General features: G+C 38.4%; 1 protein-coding gene across 7 annotated transcripts in view; it reads left to right on the top strand.

The window, feature by feature from the left end:
• Window positions 1-25,195, top strand: part of LOC119526795 (phosphodiesterase 4D interacting protein) — a 258,604-nt gene that overhangs the window by 67,311 nt on the left and 166,098 nt on the right. For all 7 annotated transcript variants that reach the window (XM_037826232.1, XM_037826236.1, XM_037826237.1 and 4 more), the window contains exons 3-4: window positions 1,504-1,655; window positions 18,904-19,014. In XM_037826232.1, the coding sequence (XP_037682160.1) occupies window positions 1,504-1,655; window positions 18,904-19,014 (263 nt within the window). The remainder of the gene's footprint in view (window positions 1-1,503; window positions 1,656-18,903; window positions 19,015-25,195) is intronic.

The raw sequence follows: 25,195 nt of genomic DNA, 5'->3' as shown, positions 1-25,195 counted from the left end.
TCTTTTCTACCTGAGACCTCAGCTCCTGTCCCAACCCCAATTTGAGATCCTCCATGTCCCATGCCTGACTGAAGCCCGATTTCTTATTCATTCAAAATATAACTTCTCAAAGGCAGGCATAAAGTGAGTAAAAGCTTAACCTTCACTAGGTTCTCCCAGGGCAATGCTTCTATTGGTTAAAGGAATGATTGTGTCTCTGCCTGTTTGCCTGCTTTCTCTCTTAGACCTGTTGTTATTCCTTTAACTGTTAAATAGCCCAATATTAGCATACTTCTGAAAAGGATGAGTAGAGAGAAAATGAGATTTTGAGACAGAGAATCTGGTTTTGAGTCCTGGTTCTGCCACTTCTTAGCAAAGTGTTCTTGGGCAAGCAAACTTTCTGAACCTTTATTTGCTGGTCAGATAATAACCCTATTTGCCTATTTCAATGGTTGCAGTGACTTTTAAAATGAAATAATTCATGTGAAACCATTTTGTAACCTGTTAATGCCCTTTAAAGATGTTAGTTATTATTATTGTTATTAGTCCTAAATAGTAACCTGAAAGCTTCTCTGTAGAGGGATTTGTAAAAGTAATTCTTAGCTAGTAGTAGTTTGGTTTTTTTTTAAGGCTTGTTTTCATTATCTTTTGTCATATAACGAACTCCCCAAAACTTAGTGGCTTAAAACAGGGATCAGTGAACTATGACTGATGGGCCAACTGCCAGATTTTGTAAATAAAGTTTTATTGCAACACAGTCCTTCTCCTTCATTTATGTATTGCCTATATGCTTTGAGCCACAAGGGCAGGGTTGAGTGGTTGTGACAATGACCATATGGCCCACAAGTGTGTATTTATTATCTGGTCCTTTAAGAAAAAGTCTGCTGGCCCCTGGCTTAAAATAACAATGATTAATTATTTCTCTCAATTCTGTATGTTGGCAAGCTCTGGGCAGTTCTTCTGCTGGTCTCACTGGGATCACTCCTGTGGCTGCAGCCAGTTGACTGGTGCTGAGGGTCCAAGATGGCCTCACTCACATGTCTGGCAGTTAGTGAGTGACTGTCATCTGTGGTATTTCGTTCCCTATGTTTGGTCTCTCCTCTTTCAGTAGGGTGTGTGGGGCTTTTTCACAGCACCTGGTCTTGGAGTTCTAAGAGGGCTGGTGAGGAGATGCATGGTCTCTCAAGGCCTAGTCTCCAGAACTCCTTCAGTGGCATTTCCATCATATCCTATTGGTCAAGGCAAGTCACTAGGCCAGCCAGACTTAATGGGTGAAGAAATGGACTCTTCTTATTGATGCGACAAGTGGGAACATCACATTGCAAAGGGTGTGGACACAACTTAGTGTGATTTACTGGGACCATTATTGATATGTTCTTCCACAGTCTACATGAGCTGTTTCTATGTGGCCTAGAATTGGTTTATATTTTGCATAAATCAAATTCTGCTGGAATGTGAAGGTTAGAATGATTGTAGTGCCATTGTTATATAAACTTTGTTGTTGTTTTTCTGTTGCACTGGCAGCTTTTCTTAGTGACACTAAAGATCGAGGCCCTCCAGTGCAGTCACAGACCTGGAGAAGTGGTGAGAAGGTCCCTTTTGGGCAGACACATTCCTTGAGGGCATTTGAAAAACCTCCTCAGGTGCAGACCCAGGCCCTTCGAGACTTTGAGAAGGTAAGCCACATGGGCAGATTATTGTTATCCCAATTATAACCAGTACCATGGAATAGTGATACCTTATGACCTGTAGATTATTCTGAATTATGGGCTTGCTATCATAACAGTATCTCTTTCAAGAGCATATATCCCAATATGCATATGCTCTGTAAGCTGTGTACTGGGGGCTATGGTTCATGGACAATTACCTGAACCAGTCAGCTCTGTCTTACTGTTGGTACCCTGATTTTCTTCTCAGGCACATTCAGGAAGTTTCAGTGCTACCCTGAGATTCTGTAGCTCTACCATAGTGAGTCCAGGAGACCTACTTCAGTCTGCTGCCACTGTATTCTCTGTTACTGGCATGGACCTCTCTAGAGATCTGATACTGTCTACAGCATGAAGTAGCTCAGCCCCAACCATTTGCTTCTCAACAAGAATCTGAAAATGTTGCTTGAAACTCCTGGATCAACTCCTGAAGTGCTCTGCCTCTTGATATGTTTGTCCTTATATTTGTCCAAGAGCAAGTACTGATCCTGTGGTGTATGTCTCCAGTTGTTTTTGTCCTGGGCTGTTCCCAGGAAGTCTGTCGAATAGAACTGTCCACTGGTGTTTACATGTCCTGAAAGAGGCACCCCTGTGTTCTATAAAAAGAAACAGTTCTTTGGTGCCCTCGGGGGGGTATGCCCAGGGATCAGGCCACACATGAATAATATGTAAGTAGATCCTGAGATACTTGGGTTTCTTTCATTCTTAAATTGATAGTTTTTGACATAAAATAATAAAATTCTGTTTTCAAAGAAAAGGTTAATAAAACAGGGTCGGCATGGGTTTACTCAGATCCATTAAGCTGTCTTTCCTTAATTTGCAAATAGAAACATTCTGCTAAGATTTAATGTACATCCTACTACAAATATTTCTGTGGGCAAAGAACATGTTCCATATAACATGTGACTGAGAATTGAATAGCCTGTTCTTGACCTTTTTTGCTCAGAGTTGTCATGGATATTGTTAAACAAAAAAAAGTCACAGAGTATTTGCAGGAATATTAAGTGCCTTTTGAAGACTATACCTCTGAATAGCTGTGTGGTGCTTGTGGTGGGAGCAGAATTGGTAACACTCCCAACTCCTCCCTCTTCTTTTGCCTTTTGGATCTGCTGCAATGCAGAAAGGGTGAACAGCGGTGCCGAGCTATTCAATGTTGTGTGGGTACTCTGAAGAACAGTCTGCCCACATTTTCTTTTGTTTAAGAGATGATTTGTAACAGAGAAGTGAGAGATGCCACCTCCATTGCTGAGATGAATGGGGAGAGGGAAAATCATGGGCTGAGTTGGGAGATGAGCAGGGATCAGCTGACTTTCAGATGTGGAGTCTTAATTCCTTTTCTCTTAGCATTCTGGACTGGTATCACTGATTAGTCCTTGCCTCTCAGTGCTTGGAACCACTATAAGAAACCAAGTTAGGAATAATAGAAAAGACCAGTAGAGATATTTTCAGTCTCTCTCTCTCACATATCAACTAACACATATATAACAGTGAAGACACTTCTTTGTTGAAAAGTGATTCAGAAGTAGACCTAGTTGTGTTGTCGTGTTCACATATCTGTTCATTTTAAAATTCATTCATCCATTCTATAAACTTTGAATGACAGCATCTATAAACTATGAATGACAGCACCTACTTCATGGGAGATATTGAAAATTAGAAGAAATATTGGTTGGAAAAAAATATAGGAGGTATAGGGACACATTTCAGTGCCCTACCCCGAAAATGTAAAATATCAAATAAGATAACATCATATATTCTGTTACATGTATAACATGGATTTGGTAGCTTTGGGATAAAGGATGGGGAGCTGTACTCAGAGAGAGGAAAGGAAGGGATCCACTAAAGTTTTTGTGCCAAGGAAGGGTAGACTCTTCCAGGGCTTGAAGCAGGTGTTATAATGCTAGGTGTAAATTAAGTTGTTGCTCCAAGGTACATTTGTCAAGTAGAGGCCAATAGGTAATGTGTCCATAATGTATGGAGACTTTCATACTTTTTTTTGAATGAGTAAGTGGTTTAATTAATTGATGTTTAAACCTTGTCAGCTTTGTAATAAAGGGGCTTTATTCCCAGGGGAGCCACTGATGGAGGTATCTCTATTTTTTCCTGATCTGTAGGCTTGAACAGTAGATCAAATACTTCTCATAAATTGCTTTGTTTTTTCTTTAAAAACTTCTGTGAAAAAAAATCATTGCTGTCCTTATTTTTCAAGGGAAGAAACCAAGGCTCACAGAAGTTGTGAGTTTTCCAGGGGTCTAGAGTTTATATACTATGATTATAAATCCTGACAGGTTATCTTTGGTTTTAATGTTCAGGTCATGGTTGGCAAATATAAATGGATTGGGTAAACGTATCCCTACAAATGACACAAAGTGCAGGCCCCTGGACGGTGGTTCAGAAATAATTTTTACATACAAATGGTCATAGTCATTTGATGAGAAAAATTCCCTCATATATGTTTTCTCACCGATCACAGCAGTCACCCCCACCTCTGGCATCTCTAGGATAGGGAACCTAGGGCAACACATAAATAATACTAGCCAGTATTTATTGATCACTTCCTATGTATCAGGTACATAGGAAATGTGTTAACAATTATCTCATTTAATGCCCACAACAACCCTGTGGAGAAGGTATGGTTGTTATCCTTTTGACAAATAGGAAATCATGGTGCAAAGAATATAAAAAGAAACTTGCCTAGTGTCTCCTAATTGTAGACCTGAAAATACCTGTCATTTTTTTGTGACCTAAAATAGTGATACTTTCTAGGTTGGAGAGCTCTGCTAGTAAAAGTTTGGTGCTAATGTAGTTGCTGGCTCATATAGGAATGGAACCATTAGCTTCTCCCGTTTAAATTGGCACAGATTGTAATTCTTACCAGACTTCTGTCTTCCTAGGTAAACTGTAAATCCACTTTCATCTCCCAGTGGTCCCCATCACAAGCTTTCTACTCCATTAATTCTGAACTTATTGTGATTCAAAGTTTCATACCTCTATGTCTTTGCTCCTGTTTTTCCTTCTCCCTGGAGGACCCCTTCTCTCCTAGTCTTTTGTTTGGTTTTGTTTTATAGAAAGCCTTACCTGATTTTCCAATCTCAAAAAACATACCCAGCCTGTAAGCTCTTGGAGGGCAGGAAACACCTTTTGCTCATTCTTCTTAATCTCTAGAATCTAGCATAATGTCCAGTACATGTAAGTTCTAAGTAAATGTTCAACTAAACTAAACTTGTTGAAGTAGTCAAGATTAGGTATTCTGGTGAATTTGTATTTCCCCTAGCCTCCACTCAATATTCAAGTGAATGGTTCTAAGGAGGGTATTGGAGTTTTAATTGATTGGGTAGGGTGGAAACTGGGAAGTTAAGAAATGTGTGTTTACTTTTAATGGCGAAGGTAAAGGGAGACAATTTTCCTCCTAAACTGGGATGGTAAAATTAGAAATGTAAAGTAAGAGAAAAAAGCAGAAACCTTTTGAAATAATATGTGATAGGACTTAAGGATATTGTAAAAATGAATATGAGTAACATTTATTGAGTGCCTATTATATGACAGATACTTTTCTAGGTATTTAAATATGTTTTATTTCATTTAATTTTCAGTTACTTTTTCTAATTTATGAGATAGATATTACATCCATTACAGTAATGTAGAAATTAAGGCTCAAATAACATACCTAGAACTGTGGTATATACATACAGTGGAATATTGAACAGCTGCAAGAAGGAATGAAGTCATAAAGCTTGCAATTAGGTGAATGAAACTTGAGGACATTATATTGAGTGAAATAAGCCAGAAACGAATGGACACATATTGTAAGGCCTCACTAATATAAACTTACTATAATAAGCAAATGCTGAGAATTGAATGCGAGATCATAGGTACCAGGGGATAGAATGTGAACAGAGATTGAGCAATCAACAATATAGGAGTGTGGAATGTTCAATGAGGCTTGTTGTAAAGGTTCATAGATTGTAAATTCTTACAGCAGTTACATCTATTACTGAGTTTTGACTGTTATTTAAGAAAAGTTTATTTGATACAAAATTTATATTCTCTGTAGCACTCTTTCTAATATAACCTGTATAGTCAGTTTATTTAAACATGGTTGCATGGAATCTAGAATGGGAAATGAGAACTTGTTATTCTGTACAGGTTAATGATACCACAATGCATCCCAGAGCATTTTGGGCAGGAAGTAAAAAAGTATTTGCAAAATCCCCTTGAGGGACTAGGGAAGAATGTGGAAATATTAAATTTCCTTACCTAGGGAATTCCTGTTATTTCCTGCAAGTGTTAGGGAATCCCAATTTAAAAACTCAAGCCCTTGATCTTGGGGCTTGCCCTGATGAAACTTATTCCTGCAAAGGAGAAGCTAAGCCTCCCCATAATTATGCTTAATAGTCACCCCCGGAGAACCTCTTTTGTTGCCCAGATGTGGCCTCTTTCTCTCAGCCAACTCTGCAGATAAACTCACTACCCTCCCCACTACATGGGACATGACTCCCAGGGGTATAAGTTTCCCTGGCAACGAGGGACAGGACTCCCATGGATGAGCCTGGCCCTGGCATTGTGGGATTGAGAATGCCCTCTTGACCAAAAGAGAGAAAAGAAATGAAACAAAGTAAAGTTTCAGTGGCTGAGAGATCGCAAATAGAGTCAAGAGGTTATTCTTAGGTATTATAGACATTCCGTTTTAGTTTCTAGTATATTAGAATAGCTAGAAGGAAATATCTCAATCTGTTGAACAGTATTACAGTAGACTTGATTCTTGATGATAATTGTATAACTATATAACTTTTATTGAATGACTGTGTGATAGTAAAAACCTGGTGACTTACACTCCCTTTAAACAGTGTATGGGCAGATGAATAATAAAATAATGACAAAAATATATAAATAATAGGGGGGATAGAGGATATGAGAGGGTTTTAGTGTTGTTTTTTATTTCTTTTTTTCTTTTTTATTTTTTTTTCTTTATTTTGGAGTAATGAAAATATTCTAAAATTGATTGTGGTGATGAATGTACAAGTACATGATGACACTGTGAGCCATTGATTGTATACTTTGGATGGATTATATGATGTGTGAGTGTATCTCAATAAAATTGAATTAAAAAATAATGTGCCTAAAGTTATACAGTGGCAGAACCAAGATAACTCTGATGATTCCAAGATTCTTGGGGAAATGAAAGGGCCATTGAGAGAAGAAGGAATGGTGATAGTGGTGAAATGTGTGCAGTTTGGTTCTAGACATAGAATCAAACTGGCAAATGCTACAGAAAAGTCATAGGAGGGTGGGGGACTATGACTGTAAAGTCAAGAGGTCCCTCAGTGCCCTGTCCTGTTTACACCTTTTCTAACAATGTCTTCTTTGACATGAAAATACCAGCTGCAGTGTTACCCTATTTATAGTCTGAAGCCAGCTTGCCCCTGTGTTCTGAAGCCAACCACAGTGAGTCAGTCTGTTGAGGCCCCACCCATCCTGGCAAACTTTTCCACTTGGAAGTTAAAGTCTGTAGGCTGAAAAAAAAAAAGTCCTAAAATTGAAAGGCTTTTGTACCTTTATGGAGATGTGAGTTATCGCAGCCTGGGTTTCCTGTCCCAGTTTAGGTGAATCTGGGTCATGTCACTGCTGCCTTTAGGCTCAGCAATTTCAGTGCTTCTTGAGTGTTTCTCTGCAATTACAGACTTGGAAAATGAATGCTATTGGTGAAGTTCTTCATTTTTTTAAAAAAAGGACATTTATGCTCCCAAAACCACATTGCCCCAGACATACTAGTCTCAATTTCACTGGCATTTTGAGACATTAAGAAATCTGTTAGATGAAAAAGGACAGAAGGTAGGGTGATTCGAAACTTTCAGCGATCATAACACTATTTTTTTCTCCTTCTTTACGATATGACTGTTCAGAGGGTTTCCCAATCATTCCATAGACTTTCAGAAACATTTTTGTTCCTAAGCAACGTTGCCAAAAATATACATTAAATCGATTATTTTTTTCTTAAGAACTACCAAGTAAAAGGAATGATTCTGCATATTGTAGGAGATACAGAGACATGAGATGTATAAGACCTACCACTCTCAAAGAGCATAGGATGTGATTAGGGGTATAAGAATATGCAAGATTTAATTTAAATAAGATCTAAGATAACAGTGGAAGAGACGTTATAAGATTGGAGTAATTACCAAGTAAACGTATGTCTTTAAAACCTATTATTGGGACAAAGCATTTTTTTCTAATTTGTATTCTCTCTCTCTATATATAAACTTTACAGAGTTGTACCATTTTAATCACATTTGGTTATACAGTTAATAAACTGATAATAAACTATCAAAAAGAATGAAATTACAAATACTGAATAACCCTGAAAGGTATGGTTACCGACACAGAAAAGAGAGTGATCACTTCCAGAGAGAATATGGCATTTGAATGAAAATGATTCTTTGTTTTTTTAATTATCTCCTTTCAATCTCATTAGAATTTGTTTTTGTCTCTTCTTCACTTTATGAAGAGAAGCTCTATTTTTCTTCCTGAGGACCCTGAGGAATTTCCATTCCAATAATAATTTGTATTCCAGTAATAAATTTAAAATAACAACAATGATAGCAACTAATATTTTTGAGTACTTAACAGCATGTATACTCTGTGAATGCACTTGACTTGCATTATTTTATTCAGTTTTGAGGTAGGTGCCATCATTATCTTTATTGGTACAGAAGGGGACACTAAAGTTAGGAAAGGACTAGTAATTGCTAGAAAGTGCTAGAGCTGGGATTTGAACATGGGTGTACTGATTCCAGAGTCTGAATTCTTAGCCACAATTTTATTGTGCTTCCTTATGGGCCGCTGATCCTTTTATTCCTTTGTTTGTTTATCACTCATCCACTAAGCATATGAGCACATCATGTATGCTAGGCCTTGAGTTAACTGTTAGTTGCACAACAATGATCTAGTGAACATATGAAAAGATATATGTTCAAGGATGAACATTTATTTTAGTATTCTTTATATTAATGAAAAAATTAGAAATCATCTAATTAGAAATCATCTAATTATCCATCAGGGTAGATATTAATTGTTTCAAAATGTTATGTTAAGTACAGAACAGAACATTATGAAATGGAACTACGTACTAACTTGGAAAGATATCCATAATTACAAACTGAAGATTAAAAAAATGTTGACTATTATATAAAATAAGATCTCATTTTCAAGGGAGAAAGATATGTAAAAGTGTCAGGAAGAATATACATCAAAATATTGATAGTGATTATGTCTTGGTGATGAAATTAGCATTGGTTTTTGCCTGCTTTGTAACTTTCTGTATTACCTGAATTTTTGATAATGCATGTTCATTTTATTCATCCAGTCATTCAACAAATATTTTTAGAGCTCTTACTATCTGCCACTTGTCAAGCATTGCAAATACAATGATTAATAAGCAAACATGGTTCCTGCTCTCAGAGAGTTTACGGATTAGCCAATTACAAAAGAATGTAATGAATATTTTGATACAAGTAAAGGGTGCTATAGAATATATAGTACTTAACTCAGTCTCAAGGAATGGGAGGATTTAGGGAAAATTTCCTAGGAAACTACCTCTAAGCTGTGACCTGAGGAGGAGTAACAATTGGCCACACTAACATGGGGTAGGTGTAGAGGGAATGAAGTATGTTCCATGCAGAGGAAACAGCATGAATCAAGATCCCAGATGAGAAGAAGAACTGAAATAAGTCAATATGTGTAGAGCATGGGTTGCAAAGAAAGTGGGGAATAGTTGAGACTGGAGAGAGAGAGGGAAAGGGAGAGGCAGACTGGTGGAAGGGGCAGGGAATGGGAGAGAATACCATGCAGGGCCTTGCAAGATATGTTTAGGCATTTAAATTTTATCCAAATTCAACAGGGAGTTGCTGAAGGCTTTTAAACAGGCAAGTGACATGATAAATTTCCTTTTAGAAGGATCCCTTTGGCTTCTGAAGGGACTCTGGATTGGAGGAGTTAAGATTAGAGGCAGAGAGAGCAGTTAGAAGGCTATTGCAGTATTCCAGGCAAAGGATGGTGGTAATGACAATACAGAAATGAAAAAAATGGACAGAGTAGAGAAGGAATTCAGAGGCAGAATCTATAGGTCTGAGTGGTTGACTGGATGTAGTGTCAGCAACAGAGAACTCCAAGGATGAAGTACCACCCATTCCTCTCTCCAGTCCTATCCTAGACTAGATTGTCTCTCTGTTGTAAACTGTCAGAGCACTTTGCACTTTCTCTTTAAGAACGTGAATAATTTATTCACAGCCATGTTTTTTCTGCCAGATTCTGAGCTCCAAGATAGCAGGGACAAGGTTCATCCTATTCACTACTAGATGTAGTTATTAGGATAGAAAGCATACCTTTTTCTTTTTTTCTTTTTTGTTTGTTTTAGATGAATGAAGGAAGCCAAGTTTTCTTGCTTGGGCAACTGGGTGATACCATTTGCTAATAAAGGGCATATGTAGTACTTTTATAATCATTAAAGAAACAGCAACAACAAACAAACAAAAAAAGGAGGCCCTTCTTGTTCTTAAGGAATTCTAAATCCGATTGGGGAGATGGTCAGATAATCCAATACATTGTGACAACAATCACAATGGAAGTAGGTACATAGTGCAGTGGGAACTTCGCACAAGCTTTCGGGTCAGATAGGCTTCCCTTAGTAGGTAATATCTAAATCAAGTCCTTAAGGATGAATTGGAGTTAGTTAAGTCAGAGCTGAGGGAGCGGTGGTGGTGCTGGTGGTGGAAAGGCATAATGTTCCAGAGTAATGTCGCTACACGTGCAAAGTCCTGGAGGCAGCAGAGAGCATAGTGAGTTCAGGAATAAGAGGCTATATGTCATGACTGGAGCACTAGAGTGTCCATTAAGTTCAAGTTGGCTGTACCTCCCTGCTGACCAGTATATTATTGTTACAGCTATAGTCATTCATGGTATCACTGTGAATTCTTAGCCCTTACTCCTAGAGCAGACCCTGATTGTGCCTTTGAAACTGACTTCTTTCCTACAGAAGGATGGAGGAAGGATTATTGAAAATTTAGAGAAGTGAGTGAGGTCATACATTGGCATTTTCCCCCAAATGCTAGAGGCTCAGCAAATAATCTTCCTTGGTTGGCCCAATTGTGAACAAACAACCCCAAGTTCTTCTGGTGTTGGTTGGGCCACGCTAATGACGAATCTGCTTTGGAGCCTAGGAGTCCATGGGAGCTCCCAGCATAACTGCAGCTCAACTGTCATTTCTGCCACTGAAGTCTTTTTAACTGTCTCTGGCACTACTTTTGGCTGTGCATCTATTTTTGGTGGCCAGGGAAGTTGTTTTGTTTTGTTTTTATACAGTTCAGAGTGCTCTAGTATGATGGTGGTGACACATTATTATTCCAGGATTGGGGGTGGTGTGGGTGTGTATCTATGGTAGGGGAAGTCAGCAGGAACATCATCTGAACCCCTATTCTTTATCCACGTGATGTCGTACCTTAAGACAGAGTTAATTTATCGGCCTGATGTAATGGCTCTGTTGTTACCTCTTTTTTCATTAGGTCAGTTATTTTAGGAAAAGTCTGTGTGAAGGATGGATATCTGAACGCTTCTGAGTTTTAGAGGAGAAAATGGAATGGTATTATTAATATTTTAGCATTTAAAACTCTATGAAACTTCAAGAATGACATTGAAATTTCAGAAAACAGATTTGTTGATTTGTTTATTGTGCAACCCAGAGCACCAAAGAAAAACTCAGGTCTTTGTAGAACCCACAATCTGCTTTCTCAGCCAGGTATCAGTAGCTGGTTTCTAGAACACAGGATAGAAACACCCTGTGTTGGGGTAAAAGGATTGATGAGTGCAAGGCTATGTTGATTAACATTTTCCTTGTTAGACTGCGGTCTGCAAAACTTATAAATCCTTTTCAGGACAGCCTAATTAGTATGTTTTTTATCTGTGCCGAAATGTAGACTGGACCATATGTTCTCATTCTGTTTTATCTGATTGATACTGATCAAAAGTGGTGGGTTCTCTGCCTGATGCACTCAAATGATCAATTCCTGAGACACCAGGGTTTCAAAGAGAGAGTTTATTCCTACGCGCGAAGCAGAAGATCAGATGGCCTATTGGCCTAAAAATCTATCTCCCTGAACTGCAGTAACTCTGATAGTTTTATAGTGTCAAAAGATGGGCAGGTTTTAGGATAATGAGCACAATGACTTGAGATGACAAGGTTAGAGATGATCTAATTATTGACCATACACAGACTGATTATATGCATAGTCACAGAACATATGTAAGAAAATGGAGGCCTTAATATGATGAGGGGTGTGATTTTTAGTATTATAATGAGGTATAGGTCACTTATAGTTAAAGTTTAAGCTACTGTGCATGTCAGGAGAGCCAACTTTGGTTAGATCCAGCTCTGTCTAGCAAGATAGTTTTAAAATTGGAGTGGGTTGGTTATGGGCTAACTCAAGCCCTTCATTAATAAACATTAGGGGCTCTCTTTAGTGATCCTAAGACTCTAAAGTTGAAAAACAGGATTAAAGGGTACAAGTGAGTATCAGTCACAAGGTTTTTACAATCACAAGATATTATCAGAGATCAAGGCAGCTGGATCACAGGTCAGTAATTTCAGGTATTTCCCTCTGGCTATTGTAATATACTAGAAAGAAAAGAAATATCTATATAAGATTCAGTAATAATAATCATTTGTTAAATCCTAACTTCTTGGTTACATGATGATTATAGTGAGACTTTGCCTTTTGATAAAACATGGTCTTAGTTTCAAACATCGTCTTAGTTTCATTCCTTTTAAAATAGATTTTTTTTTTAAAATTATGAACTATTTCACAAACAAAAGGAATGTATGAAGAATAATAAAACATTTTTCTATCTATCCAATATCTTGATTTTAACAAATATTATTTTCACTGTATTTGCCTCAGATTGAAGAACTAGTAAGTTAACATTACAGATACCATTGCAATCTTCTTAGTACCTTTTCCAGATCCCCAGTGTCCTAACTCCTTTCCTCCAGTTAAATACTATTCAATAATTTTCCCAAAGTTATATGAACTAAAAATCACAAAGCTGCGATTTGAACCTAGGTCTCCTTGTCTCAAAAGCCATTGCTCTTTTCACAATGCCATGCTACCTGTCCAAGATAAATATACTTTATAGTGATAATAATACTTATTGCCTATTTATAAATGGAAAGTGAAGTATCAAGGGGCACTTAAAAACTATTCTCCTGTTCCTCTGTTTACTATATTAACTTACTTAAAATATTTTTATTTTCAAGAAATGTTAAGGTATGAATTATCGCAGATATCAGGTTAGTAGAGTCTAAGTTACTGAAGTTTTATTATATTTGAAAAGAATGTCTTTATTAAGATAATTAATCAGTTTTAGTGGTGTGAAACTGTTTTTAGGAGAGAATTGGTAAGAGACTATGTTTTGAAGTATCTCCATTCCAAAAGCTATCTGGGCAGGAGGTGGGGTGGGGGATGGTATCTGAATATGATTCAGCAAATGTGAATTTTTTTTCTTTTAATGGCTGACTGGACAGTTGGCTATGTTAATAGGGTGTGACATACAACAGCTGGGTTGTAATCCTCCTACTGTTGTTGGCATTGATCGAGACCTTATTAAAGTATTATTTCCAGTCTGTACTAATACATCATGAAAGGGGTAGAAAGAAGAAATTCAGGAAAAAGCAGAGAGTTTTGATGTTTGGAAAAAAAATATTTTGAGAAAAGAGTGAAGATTTTAAATTACTTTGGAAAAAAAGAAAGAGCAAGGATAGCAACCTGCAAAGTAAGGTTAAAAACAAACAAAAAGAACCTGCAGTGGTCCTTTATTTTCTAAGAATAGCAGAGCTTATCAAGACATGCAGGCCAGGGGACTGCTCCCTAGAGATCCTGTGATTTAGTATAGTGTGGGACCCAGGTATATGTGTTTTTATTTGTTAAGGTTACAAAAAACCAAACAAGTAAAATAAAACGTAAGCAATGAACAAACAAACAACTTTCCAGGAAAGCAGTTCCTAATTCACTGCCCCTTCCCACCCCCATGACTGACTTTCTCCTCCCCCTTTGTCCAAATTGAGACTTACCTAGAGAACAAACTCAGACTCCTCACCCTGAACTTGAAGATCTCCATAATATGGGTCCTCGTTTCTCGTTCTCCCTGTTCTCCCATTAAGAATATTATGTTCCCTTTGTTCCAGTCCAGCTGGCCCTCTGTACCTTTGCTTATGTTCCATCTACCTCGATTGCCTTGTTGTCTCCTCCCAGCCTATGCAAAGCTGACTCATCCTTTAAGGAGAACGAAAGCCCCGATTCTCTATGGAGCCTCTCTTTTATAATTTCTATGGTTCTTACTATAGTTCATATTATAGTTCATATTGTCCTTTGATTCTAATTTGTCTCTTATTATGCCCTATTTGTTTGATACTCTTGTAGAAAGTACAGATTCTGCATTCCACGTTAAAATTAGCCTGTTAGAATAATTTATTTTACTTATAAAATGGCCTGTTCATAAGGAGGAATGCCTTTAAATATGTTCTTCATTCTAAAAAGAATCTGTAAACAATTTTGTATACCAGTTGAAACTTACTAGATTAGATACAGTGAGGTCAAAGACAGCTGGTTAGTTATTTATCCATTCATTTATTCAACAAATATTTATTGAGCACCTACTATGTATCAGGCACAATTCTGGGCACTGGATATAGCAGTGAAGAAAGCAGTCAAACATCCTGACTTTCTCATGGAGTTTACATGCTAGTGGGGACAGACAGAGAAGAAACAAATAAGGAAACATAATATTTTATAAGATGATAGGGCAATTGGACAAAAAAAAGAACAATGAAAGGGGATATGGAATGAATCATGGGGTGGGTTGCAGTTTTAAATAGGATGGTCACCTCATTGAGGAGATGACATTTAATCAAAGACTTGAAGGAGGTAAGGAAGAGAGCCATGCAGATATCTATAGAAGGAGCATACTAGACAGAAGAAACAACAAGCTCAAAGGCCTGAGGAGGGAGGGTGCCTGCTATTTTTGAGAAACAAGGAGGAATAGTGTAGCTGGAGCAGAGCATGCAGGGGAGAGTAATAGGAAGTAAAGTAAAAAAGATAATGGGGAGGGGAGAGGCTCCAGGTCATGTAAGGCCATGGGTCTTATGGACATGACTTGGCCTTTTACTCTAATTAGATGGAAGGCCAGTGGGCTTTCCAGCAGATGAATAACCTGACATATTTTAAAAGGGTCACTGTGGTTGCCTATAGAGGAGGGAGATAAGTTTTGGGGTATAACTTAGATTAGAGATGATAGTATCTTGGCTGAGAATGGTAGGGGTATTGGTTGTGGTGGTGATCATGGATGGATTCTATATATGTTTTGAAGGTAGAAATAATAATATTTGAAGACAGATTAGATAATGTTTACAAGAGAGAAGAGTCAAGGATGACTCAAAGGTTTGGGGCAAACAACTGTAAATATTGAGTTGTTACAAATTGAAATAGGGTCCAGTGAGGGAGGAGCATGTTTTTTGGGAAAGGTCAAGAGTTCTGTTTTAGACATAACAGTAGGAGATGCTTATATTAAACATCCAAGTGGATGTTTCTACTAAGTAAGATATATAAATTGGAGTTCAGGGAGGAATTCAGGGTGGGCCTATAACTTAGGAATGTAAATGAATGAAACATTATTTTTCTACAATCAATATTCTAGCCAATGTAGTTTCTTCAGAACTATTAAAACCAACCTTTCTATATCATTGGAAAGTTATAAGAATAATACAAGCAAACTGGCCGCTATAAAACAAATCAAATCAGCAAAATATAAAATGATTGTGGAATACTTATCTATTCAGTAATTCAACATATATTTAGGGAGCACTTCCTAAATACTGTGCAATGAGAATAGAAAGAGACAAAATATGCTTTGCCAGCCCTCAAAAGCTCTAATCTTGTTGAGGTGATTGTAAATAGGCTGTGATAGCGCCGTGGGATGAATGTTATTGGAGAGGTCTTCTTAGGTTGTCGTGAGAGCTATAGGATCATATAAAGACATATAAGTCATTGACCCCTTCTTTGGGTAGTCTACAGATTCGTTGGAGAGACATAAACACATGAAAAGTTAAATAGCTCTAAAAAATAATAAAAGCAATATCATGAGGCAGCATGTGAACACTTGCCAAATGTCAGTATTTGCCTTAGGAATTCAGAGAAGGAAGAAGTATTTCTAGGCTGATACAGCAGGGAAGACTCTTTTGGATAGGATTTGAAATAAGACTTGAAAGAAAAGGTAGGGTGTTTTGAAGGGATGTGATGGGGTTTCCCCTTTATTATAAAATTGATAAGATGCCTGTGAAGAGTTTTAAGTAAGAGAGATGAAAGAATAAGATTTGAGTTTTTAAAATATTACTTTGTTTATAATATGAAGAACAGATGGCTGGAGTGGATTCTGGCAGACATAGTAGAGACCGTTGCAAAAGTTTTTGCTATGCGGTTTGTGGTGAGAATGGTACATTGAAGTTCAACTATCTAGAGGTTCATATGTAGAGCTAGATCTTGGGTGAGAGGACTTGGTTGAAGATTTAGGGGTTGTTTGGGAGGCAAAAGTTATAGCCATAAAAGGGGATAAAATCAATAAGGGAAGAAGTTTAAAGAGAGAAAAAGCAGAAGGTTAAGCGTTATTTGTCACTTAGGCACCCTCTTAAAAGAATTGGCAAAAAACACAGAAAAGAGGTTAGAGAGATCGGAGAACAAGGTATCACGGGGCATGAGAGGAAATAGGCAAGAAAGTGCAGAAAGAAATATTTGAATTTTAAAAACTGCATTCCTAAAACTTCTATTAAATTCTGTTACATGATAAAGGACTCCAAGAAAATAGGGAAAGCATGAATAAACACTAATCTAGAATCTGGCAGCCTGGTTCCCCTTGTTGAAAATGGAAGTTATAATAACTAAATTATATCTGTAGAAGCTTAGACCAGTAAAGAGACTTAAAAAAGACATCTAGTTTCCAACCACTTCATTTTATAAATGAGGACAGTTAGGCCTCAGGAGAACACTTCTAAGGTCACACAGCTATTTAGTAAATTACTGGGACCAGAAAAGTCTTCTAAGTTTTAATTTAGATTTTCTCCTTACTTTACTGTCTCTAAGTCTAAATGACATTCATTTATTCTAAGTGCACAGATTTAATGAAAATACTTAAATATATTTTAGATGTGTAGATTTTTTAATGGGTAATATTTTGGCCTTGGTTACCAACCATCTATGATTAGAAACATACTGTCTACTTAAAATCCAAATCTATTAGGAGAATGCTCAGTTTTATTATGCTTTCCTGAGACTACTTTATTCACTTTCATCTTTTAAGACAGAGTACAAGTTCAACTCCTAGTGAAACTTTCTCTCATCATCTCCATTGGAATGAATCACTCTTTCTTCCAGGTTCCCATAGATTCAGTATTTTAATCAAACGGCAGCATGAAACATATTAGTGGGTCATGAAATCAACTTAATGGGTCACTCCCAAAAAAGACAAATAGAATAGAAAATAGAGTGAATCACACATAGTGATGGTAACAATTACTTTGTGAAAGATTTACTTCAGGTGTGTGTGTGTGTGTGTGTGTGTGTGTGTGTGTGTGTGTGTTTACTGGACTGCAATGTAAAATGTAAAAGTCTGAAAAACACAGATTTGGAGGACTATAGTGTAACATACATATCTTAACATAGAATGATCAGTTACATGACCACCTAGCTCGTTAAGGTTTGGAAATGTCTTCATCTTTGTATCCCCCATGCCCAGCATTACCTGGTGGGTACTCAGATGTTGACTGGAATTATTAAGGTTTGCAAAGGAATTTGAAGAATGACAAGCAGGTAGATTGGGGAGGAAATGGAAATAAGTGAATCTTGAATTAAGTAAGGGCTTAAATTTCTTTTATCTTGGAGGTTAATACTAATTTTTTTTTCAACCTAGTCTTATTGCAACCAAGAACCTGTGTGTGGTATCTTTGCTGTTGTTGTCTTCCAGTTACCTTCAGTGTCCTGTGTGAGGTGGTATAAATAATACTTCCTGCTTATGTTGCAGCTGTCATTCAAGGCTCTTAAATTGCGTTACAAGCAGGATCTGGTGATGAGTGCTTGGCTCCACTTGGCAGATGCCAGAGTTAACAGCCAGTGACTGGCTGAAATATCTGGGCTCCCAGCTGACGGCTCCCTCCCTCTCCAGCCCCCATCCCTTCTTCCAGGGAGGGAGGAAACTGCCCCTGCCTCTGTGAGCTTTTGTAACCGGTAAACAGAGTTTGCAAACATTCCACTGAGCTAGAAGATTTGCTCTTTCTTTGGGGGTGGCTATGGTGGGGAGAGGTGTGTGGTAGTCAAGCCTACCAATTTAGCTGCCCCAGGGATCGAAAAGCCTGGGAAGGAAAACTGGTAAGGAACTGATTAAAGGTGAGTATTTGAATCACCAAAGAATATTAAGACCCCCTCTGGGTAGCAGCCCTTTGAGAGTTGCACCCGACAGAATCAGGATATTTGACATGTTTGGCCACCATTTTGTGTGCATTTTTTATATGTTTTTTTTTTTAATAGCAATCTTGTTTCTTGCTTCTGTTCACACTTTTGTTCTTTATTGGCCAAATCAACCACCAGGTGCTTAAATAACCACACACACACACACACACACACCCTTTTTTCTTTATCATGTTTTGCAACTTTATCACCAACTTGAATTACTCCCCTTCCCCATTTCCTGGAAGCTTCTGGGGGTCAGTCCCCTCTCTCTTCCAGGAAGATGTTAACTGCCTGCAGTTGGGCCACGGAGGCTCCGGGAGGGTGACAATCAAGTCCTGGCTTGGCGTCAGGTTACACCACTTGTGTCTGAGTTCACGCAGCATGTTCCTCTGTCAGGGATTCCGCAAATATCTCCCTGAGGTAAAAAAGGAAAGTGTGCTGTGCTCCAGCACTCAGAACAAGGGAGCCCAGTCCCAAGGCCCAGAGAGAGTGCCAGCGATCAGGGCCATGTCTCCGTAGCTTGGGCCTCCCTGTTCCCACAGCCCCAGCAGCTTCCCAGCCACCTCGCTTCATGCTGCGGTGCTGCTGCACCACGTTCCTGGGGTGAGGGGGCAATTGGGCATGCTCCTCCCCATGGGTTGCCCACCATGTCTAATGGATATCGCACTCTGTCCCAGCACCTCAATGACCTGAAGAAGGAGAACTTCAGCCTCAAGCTGCGCATCTACTTCCTGGAGGAGCGCATGCAGCAGAAATATGAGGCCAGCCGGGAGGATGTCTACAAGCGGGTGAGTGTGCAGTCGGGCCATTCTGGGACGGGAGCAGTGGCTGGGTGGTCAACCATGGCTAGTCCAGAATTTTCTGCGCTCGAGCCGTGCTAATCAGGGAGGGAGGCACATTCTAATCTAGATCTGGTCACTTTAGCACAGTGTGACCTTGGACAAGCCCGTGTCACCTCTCTGGTGCTTGTTTTCTATTCTCCTTCTCTATAAAGGGAGAGGGCTGCTTTAAATCAGAGACTCAATCTCTGGTGAGGAATTGTGCAGAAGAATCACTTTGGGAGCTGGTGTACCTAAAATGGAGATTCCCTGCCTTATCCCCAGGGAGTCTGATTAGTAGGGGAAGGAGGGAATTTGGAAATTTGCATTTTTAAACAAGTCCCCCTGGTGACTCTGAGACTGGTTATTTCCAGACCACGCATGGAGAAACACTCTATTAGACTGATGCTGGCTCAGTGGAGCAGAGGATAATGAGGAAATTGCTATGGGCAGGGGCTGAGGACGTCTCTGTTCCATGTGAATTCCATGTTATTGTTTTAAATGATCATGTAGATACCCCTTTAAGACAAAATCTTGGGCATTTTTAGTCACAGAAATAGTTTATTTTAAGATTAAGAAGAGAGTATGGATAGAACAGGGAATGGCAGCTTCCCTGTCTTGATTGACGGCCAGTGGGTTGGGAGGGGACAGGAAGGCTGAGTGGATTGGCTGAGTTGAGGGTGAGATGAGACAGCACCTTGGTAAGAGGACATTAGCATATGGTTTACAAGGATTAAGCTTCCTAACTGGTCACCACAGTGTTGATTTCCTCAGCCCTTATAGTGTCTGGGCAAGCAGGGATCTGAAGTGACCTAAGCAACCTGGAGCTGGTCGCCTCTGACTTTATCAGGGATTCTGAATCCCCAGCAGTTTACACCAGACTACTGTAAAAATGTTACCATTCTATATGTGTGCCCTGACCTGTGGAGAAGTCTGGAAAGCACAAAAGGCTGCTAGATAATATCTTGGATTAGAGTAATTGCTGGTGTATATGAGACCCAAACAATTATTTGGTAATTTCAGTTAATGTAGACAGCTAACTCGAGGCAATTTAGCCCTATTTCCTGTCTCTCCTGGATTTCCATGTTTTAACATGAATTTTCTTGAAATTGGGCCAAACTTACCTTTCATCCATGTGGCTGTATAGTGTGTGTCCCTCACTGGAACTGCCTCTGGTTGAGGAGGATATTGCCAGGTGAGGGCTGGCAACTCAGAGAAATGGAGAAGGGGGGAGGATGAGTGGCAGTATTTTGCCTCAGGGTAGGAATAGTGAATTAATTTGTTCACTTTGCAGAAGAAGGAAAATTTTCCCATTAGCTGTCTCCAAAGCAAGGCAGAAGGAAGGGGTAATTTCCTAGATAATTTGAGGGAAAATATTTTTTTAGCTTTAGTTAAATGACTGCTTGAATCATTTGGTCTCACTGTCCGCTCTGTACTGGTGAGGGAGACAGTCTTCAGAAAACACTTTGAGTGGGGTGTGAGACAGCACCATGCCTCTCCTGGAGAAGTGTGATTAACGAGATTATAGGAGCTGCACCGGTTCAGGGGAAGGGGTTGGTCACAGCACATTGTCACATTTAGAGGTGAAAACCCTTTTGTTAGACTCCCATATATTGCCACTGGTCCCATTCAGGTAGTAGAATCGTCCTGTCTCTACCTAGCATCAGTCTTAAGGGTGAGCAGAGCAGTCAGGCAGCTACTGCATCATATAATTTGAGAGATCCCCAACTACTGTGTCTCCCCCTTTTCCCCTTCTCACCAAATCTGTTAGATCTGCCTGTCACATTACTCACCCCTTTTGGCTGAGGATTATTTGGGAAGCAGTAAAGGTTTAGGTTAAAATGTTCTTAATATTTGGGAGCAGAACACATAAAGCCATTATCAATCAGTAGCATCTTAGTTAAAATTAGACTGTCAAAATTAGATGAGGAATAGAAAACAGCAATTTCATTTTGAGGAAAGGACAGGGGATTAGGAAAGCACTGCATTAGGAGTCCTAGGCAACGGGGAGGGGCGGGGGGCCTGAGCAAGTCAACCTCTCTGAGCCTTTCCAACCCCTGTAGGCTTTAGAAATAATGCACAGTACCACTGGCCTGAAAATTATTTGTTAAGAGTATAAATAAATAGCAACCAAAAAGATTTAATAAGAAGACCTATATCAAAGTCCTTTGTAAGTTTAATAGCATCATACATAGTAGAGGGGGTAGCAGTTATGTCACTTAAAAATGAGGAAGAGGTATGGATCTTTAAAGTCTCACCCTCATATGTTCCCATAAATGTGCCTTGTGAAATGCATTCATCCATGTTATTTGCATTGTGATCCCACAAGGTTAGGAAGTTCATTAGCAGGTATGTTGGTGAAGAGACAGCAAGGTAACATGCATGGCATCACATGGTAAGTCAGGAGGTTCAGATGAGAATTGGAACCCTGTTCTGTTACCAAATTTAGCTCGATTTTTTTTTTTTTGTTTTTTCATATTGGAAGGACAATTCTTTAAATATATTAAAATGTTAAATCTACAATTATTGTAGATTTGGGTGCTATATGCATGATTCTTTTTAAGAAAGCAAATATTTATGAAACATGTAATGCACATCTACTGTGAAGAGTAATTATTTCATTGTTTTACATATTTTTGCTACTGCAGGTTTTTGTTGAGGTGTTTGTATTTAAGAGTAAAAAACTACTCTCCTTATGAGAGACAGTCAAGCATTTCACCATTGTGACTTCAGGGAAGGGAAATATGGGAAACATTAGGAGAAGAGAACTGGAGAGAGGGTGCTGTCTTTTCTTTCCAAGTGTCAAATCTTCATTTAGTTAGGCAGTTGAGGGAGAGATGAAAATAGTAGACATAATCCTTAACAGTGAAAGAAGCAACAAGGATTTTTCATTGTAATAGAAGTTGTTAAAACTAGAGAGTTATGTAAAACCTAGGCCCATCAACTTCAAAGCAAGTAAATAAAAAAGGAAGTAAAAGTTTCTTTCTTTCAAGCTGTTCATAGAATACAGATATAATCTTATGAATCCTACTAGCCATGGATTAATAAAATAATACTAAATTGTTCATAAAAATTGTTCTGTGAGTGTCTACTTTTCTGTTGAATGTTTAAGTTAAACTACTCTTTAAGCTTCAATTTTTGTTAAACATTAAAAAAAAACACAGTGAAAAGTCTGCTTACCTTCAGCACAGATAAACTGGGGCGTATACCTACATGATTAGGTACCACTGCTCCCTCTTGGTAGCAAACATTAATTGTAGGTACAGTTTTTTTGGAAAGTGATTTTGAGCATATAAAGCAAGCAAAGGAGAAATCATTGTAGTACATATGGTTTCTGGTTCCGAAACAAACTAAAGTGAAAAAATGCCATGAGTGGTCCACAGCTGAGTATGGCCCACTCCTAAGGAAACTGTCTTGTTTGCGTTTCTGGACTGCAGCTGCTGGTAAATAATTTCTGGGTGGCAACTTGGCTAACTTCCTCATTGTTGATTATCTAATCCTGCATCTTCTCATGATAGACAAACGTGCCTCCACTAGGAACATGCCTGACCCTGGAATTTATGAAATCTGCTGCTGTGTGGTAAACACCCAAACTCCAAACAGCTCACATAACCACTGCCCACTATGTTTTGCCCCATGATGACTACTTACTTATAATGTGTTTTGCTAAACTTATGTGAATTTGTTATTACCAGGGTTGCTTTGAAAAGGACTTTAAGTTCCATTCTAGGAATAGAATTAAAAACCTGAAGGCCAACAATAAGCCATGCCCATACCGAAAGTAATTCCCAAATACCTAGTTCCCTACCTGAGATTCTATAAAAGATGCACTCATTAAGCTTTATCATTTAGGAACTTAAATCCACCAGAGTGTCCCTATATTTGACAAGTCCTAAAACCCAGAGGCAGCAGCCTCTTTAAGATCAACTTTCAGATGTGGCCCCTTTCCCTATACCATCAACACCCCCTTTCAATATGAACAAGTTAGGGTGCTCACTGCCTAGACACCCCTGAAGATGGAGAAAGAGATTAAGTGAGGGGAAGAGGTAGCAGCAAGCAAGATAAGATTTAACAAAGGTCTGTGAATAGTGAAACTTTTTATAATTATATATATATTTTTGGATGCTGGGGTGTTACAGTGCCTGGAAAGAGGTAATGACATGGTGGAACTATAGCCTATAGGATCCTTTGGGATTTGCTCTATAGCTGCTTGTTGAATTGTTTCTTGAAGGTCTTCACCTTTCTATATATACCTTGTATTGCATAATAAGGAAGGAACTGAAACTGTGGAACTGTAACCCATAACAGTGTTTGAAATTACCTATGTGACTGCTTGTTGAGCTGTAGATCAAGAAATGATACCTTTCTGTACATATATTTTACAATAATGGAAATGGCTGAAGTTGTGGAATTGTAACCCATGACATTCTTTGAGATTTGCTCTCTAACTACTTGTGAAATTGTACTTTGAAAGTTATCACTGTTAAGTATATAGGTTAAATTAAAAACAAAAACAAAAACAAAAACAAAAACCTGACAGCCAGATCCAATAGCAAAAGGATTGGGAAAACTGAATATTGTCATCCTGGGTCAGTGAAAGTCAATGTTTAAATATGGTATAATTGATGTAGGAAAGTTAAAGTGGATTTGGTTTTTAGATAGCAGTCCCAAGAGTTGTGTCCATTGTATTATGAGTGTTAACCTGCCTAACTTCTTTGGGCTGTGGTTTTCTCATCTTTGAGATTAAATGATACTTTTCCTGAGCACACGTTAAGGTTTATACATAGCACAGTTCTGCAGTTGGGTTTTACAAATCATGATAAATCACTTACTGATTTTACTTACCTACCAAATTTTCATTGTTTCTACTATTCTGCTATTGATGGGCATAGCAGTTAAAGCTATGAACCAGACCAACTTGGGAAGGAATCTTTGTTCTACGACACTTACTGGCTGTGTTAACTTGGATAAACGATATAATCTCTCTGAGTTGAAATGGGTGTAATAATGGCACTTATCTCATAGGATTTGGGGGAGAATTAAATGAGCCAATTAATTGAGCTCAGCACAATTTCTATCACATAGTAAACCCACAATTAATATTTGCCATTATTGTGATAGATTGAGAGATGACAACGTTATCCTGATAAATCCAATTACTGGACACATTCCTCTGGGCCATTAAAAAAATTTTTTTTAATCAGTTTCTTTTTCCTCGATAGTGGATTTTTACCAGTTGTCCTGTTTGCCTTAATTCTCCATTTTAGTTTACCTGTGCATAATGTAATTAAAACCCAAGTGTCTCTATTGCAGCAAATTTACCCTGTCACCTTTAGATACAAATGTTCCTTCAAAGAGAAAACATAAGAAATACTGGGTTTGTTCAATATTTTTTTAGCTCACTGACTGATTTTCTTTAGTCCTAGTCTGATTTCTTTAGGCTTTGGGCACTACAATGAGTAGCCATGTACATGCAGTCTTACTGTGCTAAGCACCGAAAAGTTCATTGAAGTTCCAAGGAAATGCATCAGACTATAAGATTTAGGAATCTTGACTTGAACTGATGGCAGATGATTAGAGAAGGATGAGTATCTTTGTGGGATATCAAAATGTAGGGTCACAAGTTTTGGACTCAGCCGGGAAACCTGAATTCTAAATCTACCTTTTCCTAGCTACTTGACCTTGGCCAAGTGACTTAACTTCTTTGAGGCCTAGTTTCCCAAAATGTAAACAGGAATCCCTGCCCTTCTCCTCCCATATGTAAATATATTTTAGTAAAAGTATTAGGTGTTTAATAAATATAAAAGATTATTGTTAACTATCCTGCATACCCAGAGACACTTCTGAGAATATTATCTAAAGTGACTATTGTGGCTGCAGTTGCCAGAATTGATGGTTCACTTCTTATATTTAGCAGAGTTGTCTCTGTTTTCCTTTTACATTTGGACACCTTGTTTAGTTAGCTGCTATGTTTCCCCCCCCCCTACATTTTAGTTACATGAACTTTAAGAAATGTGTATGGGAGGGAAGAGAGGAACATAAGTAAAGGGAGAGATAAGAGGACTACATAAGCCAAATCATTTTTACTTAGTTCTTTGGAAGCCTAGTATAACATAGTTTCAGTGTGTCTGGCTGTGTACACTTCTGTCTT

Source organism: Choloepus didactylus, chromosome 2 (assembly GCF_015220235.1).
Source record: "Choloepus didactylus isolate mChoDid1 chromosome 2, mChoDid1.pri, whole genome shotgun sequence".
Taxonomy (NCBI): Eukaryota; Metazoa; Chordata; class Mammalia; order Pilosa; family Megalonychidae; genus Choloepus; species Choloepus didactylus.
Note: the sequence above shows the minus strand (reverse complement) of the source record. Positions and strands in the feature narration are given on the sequence as shown.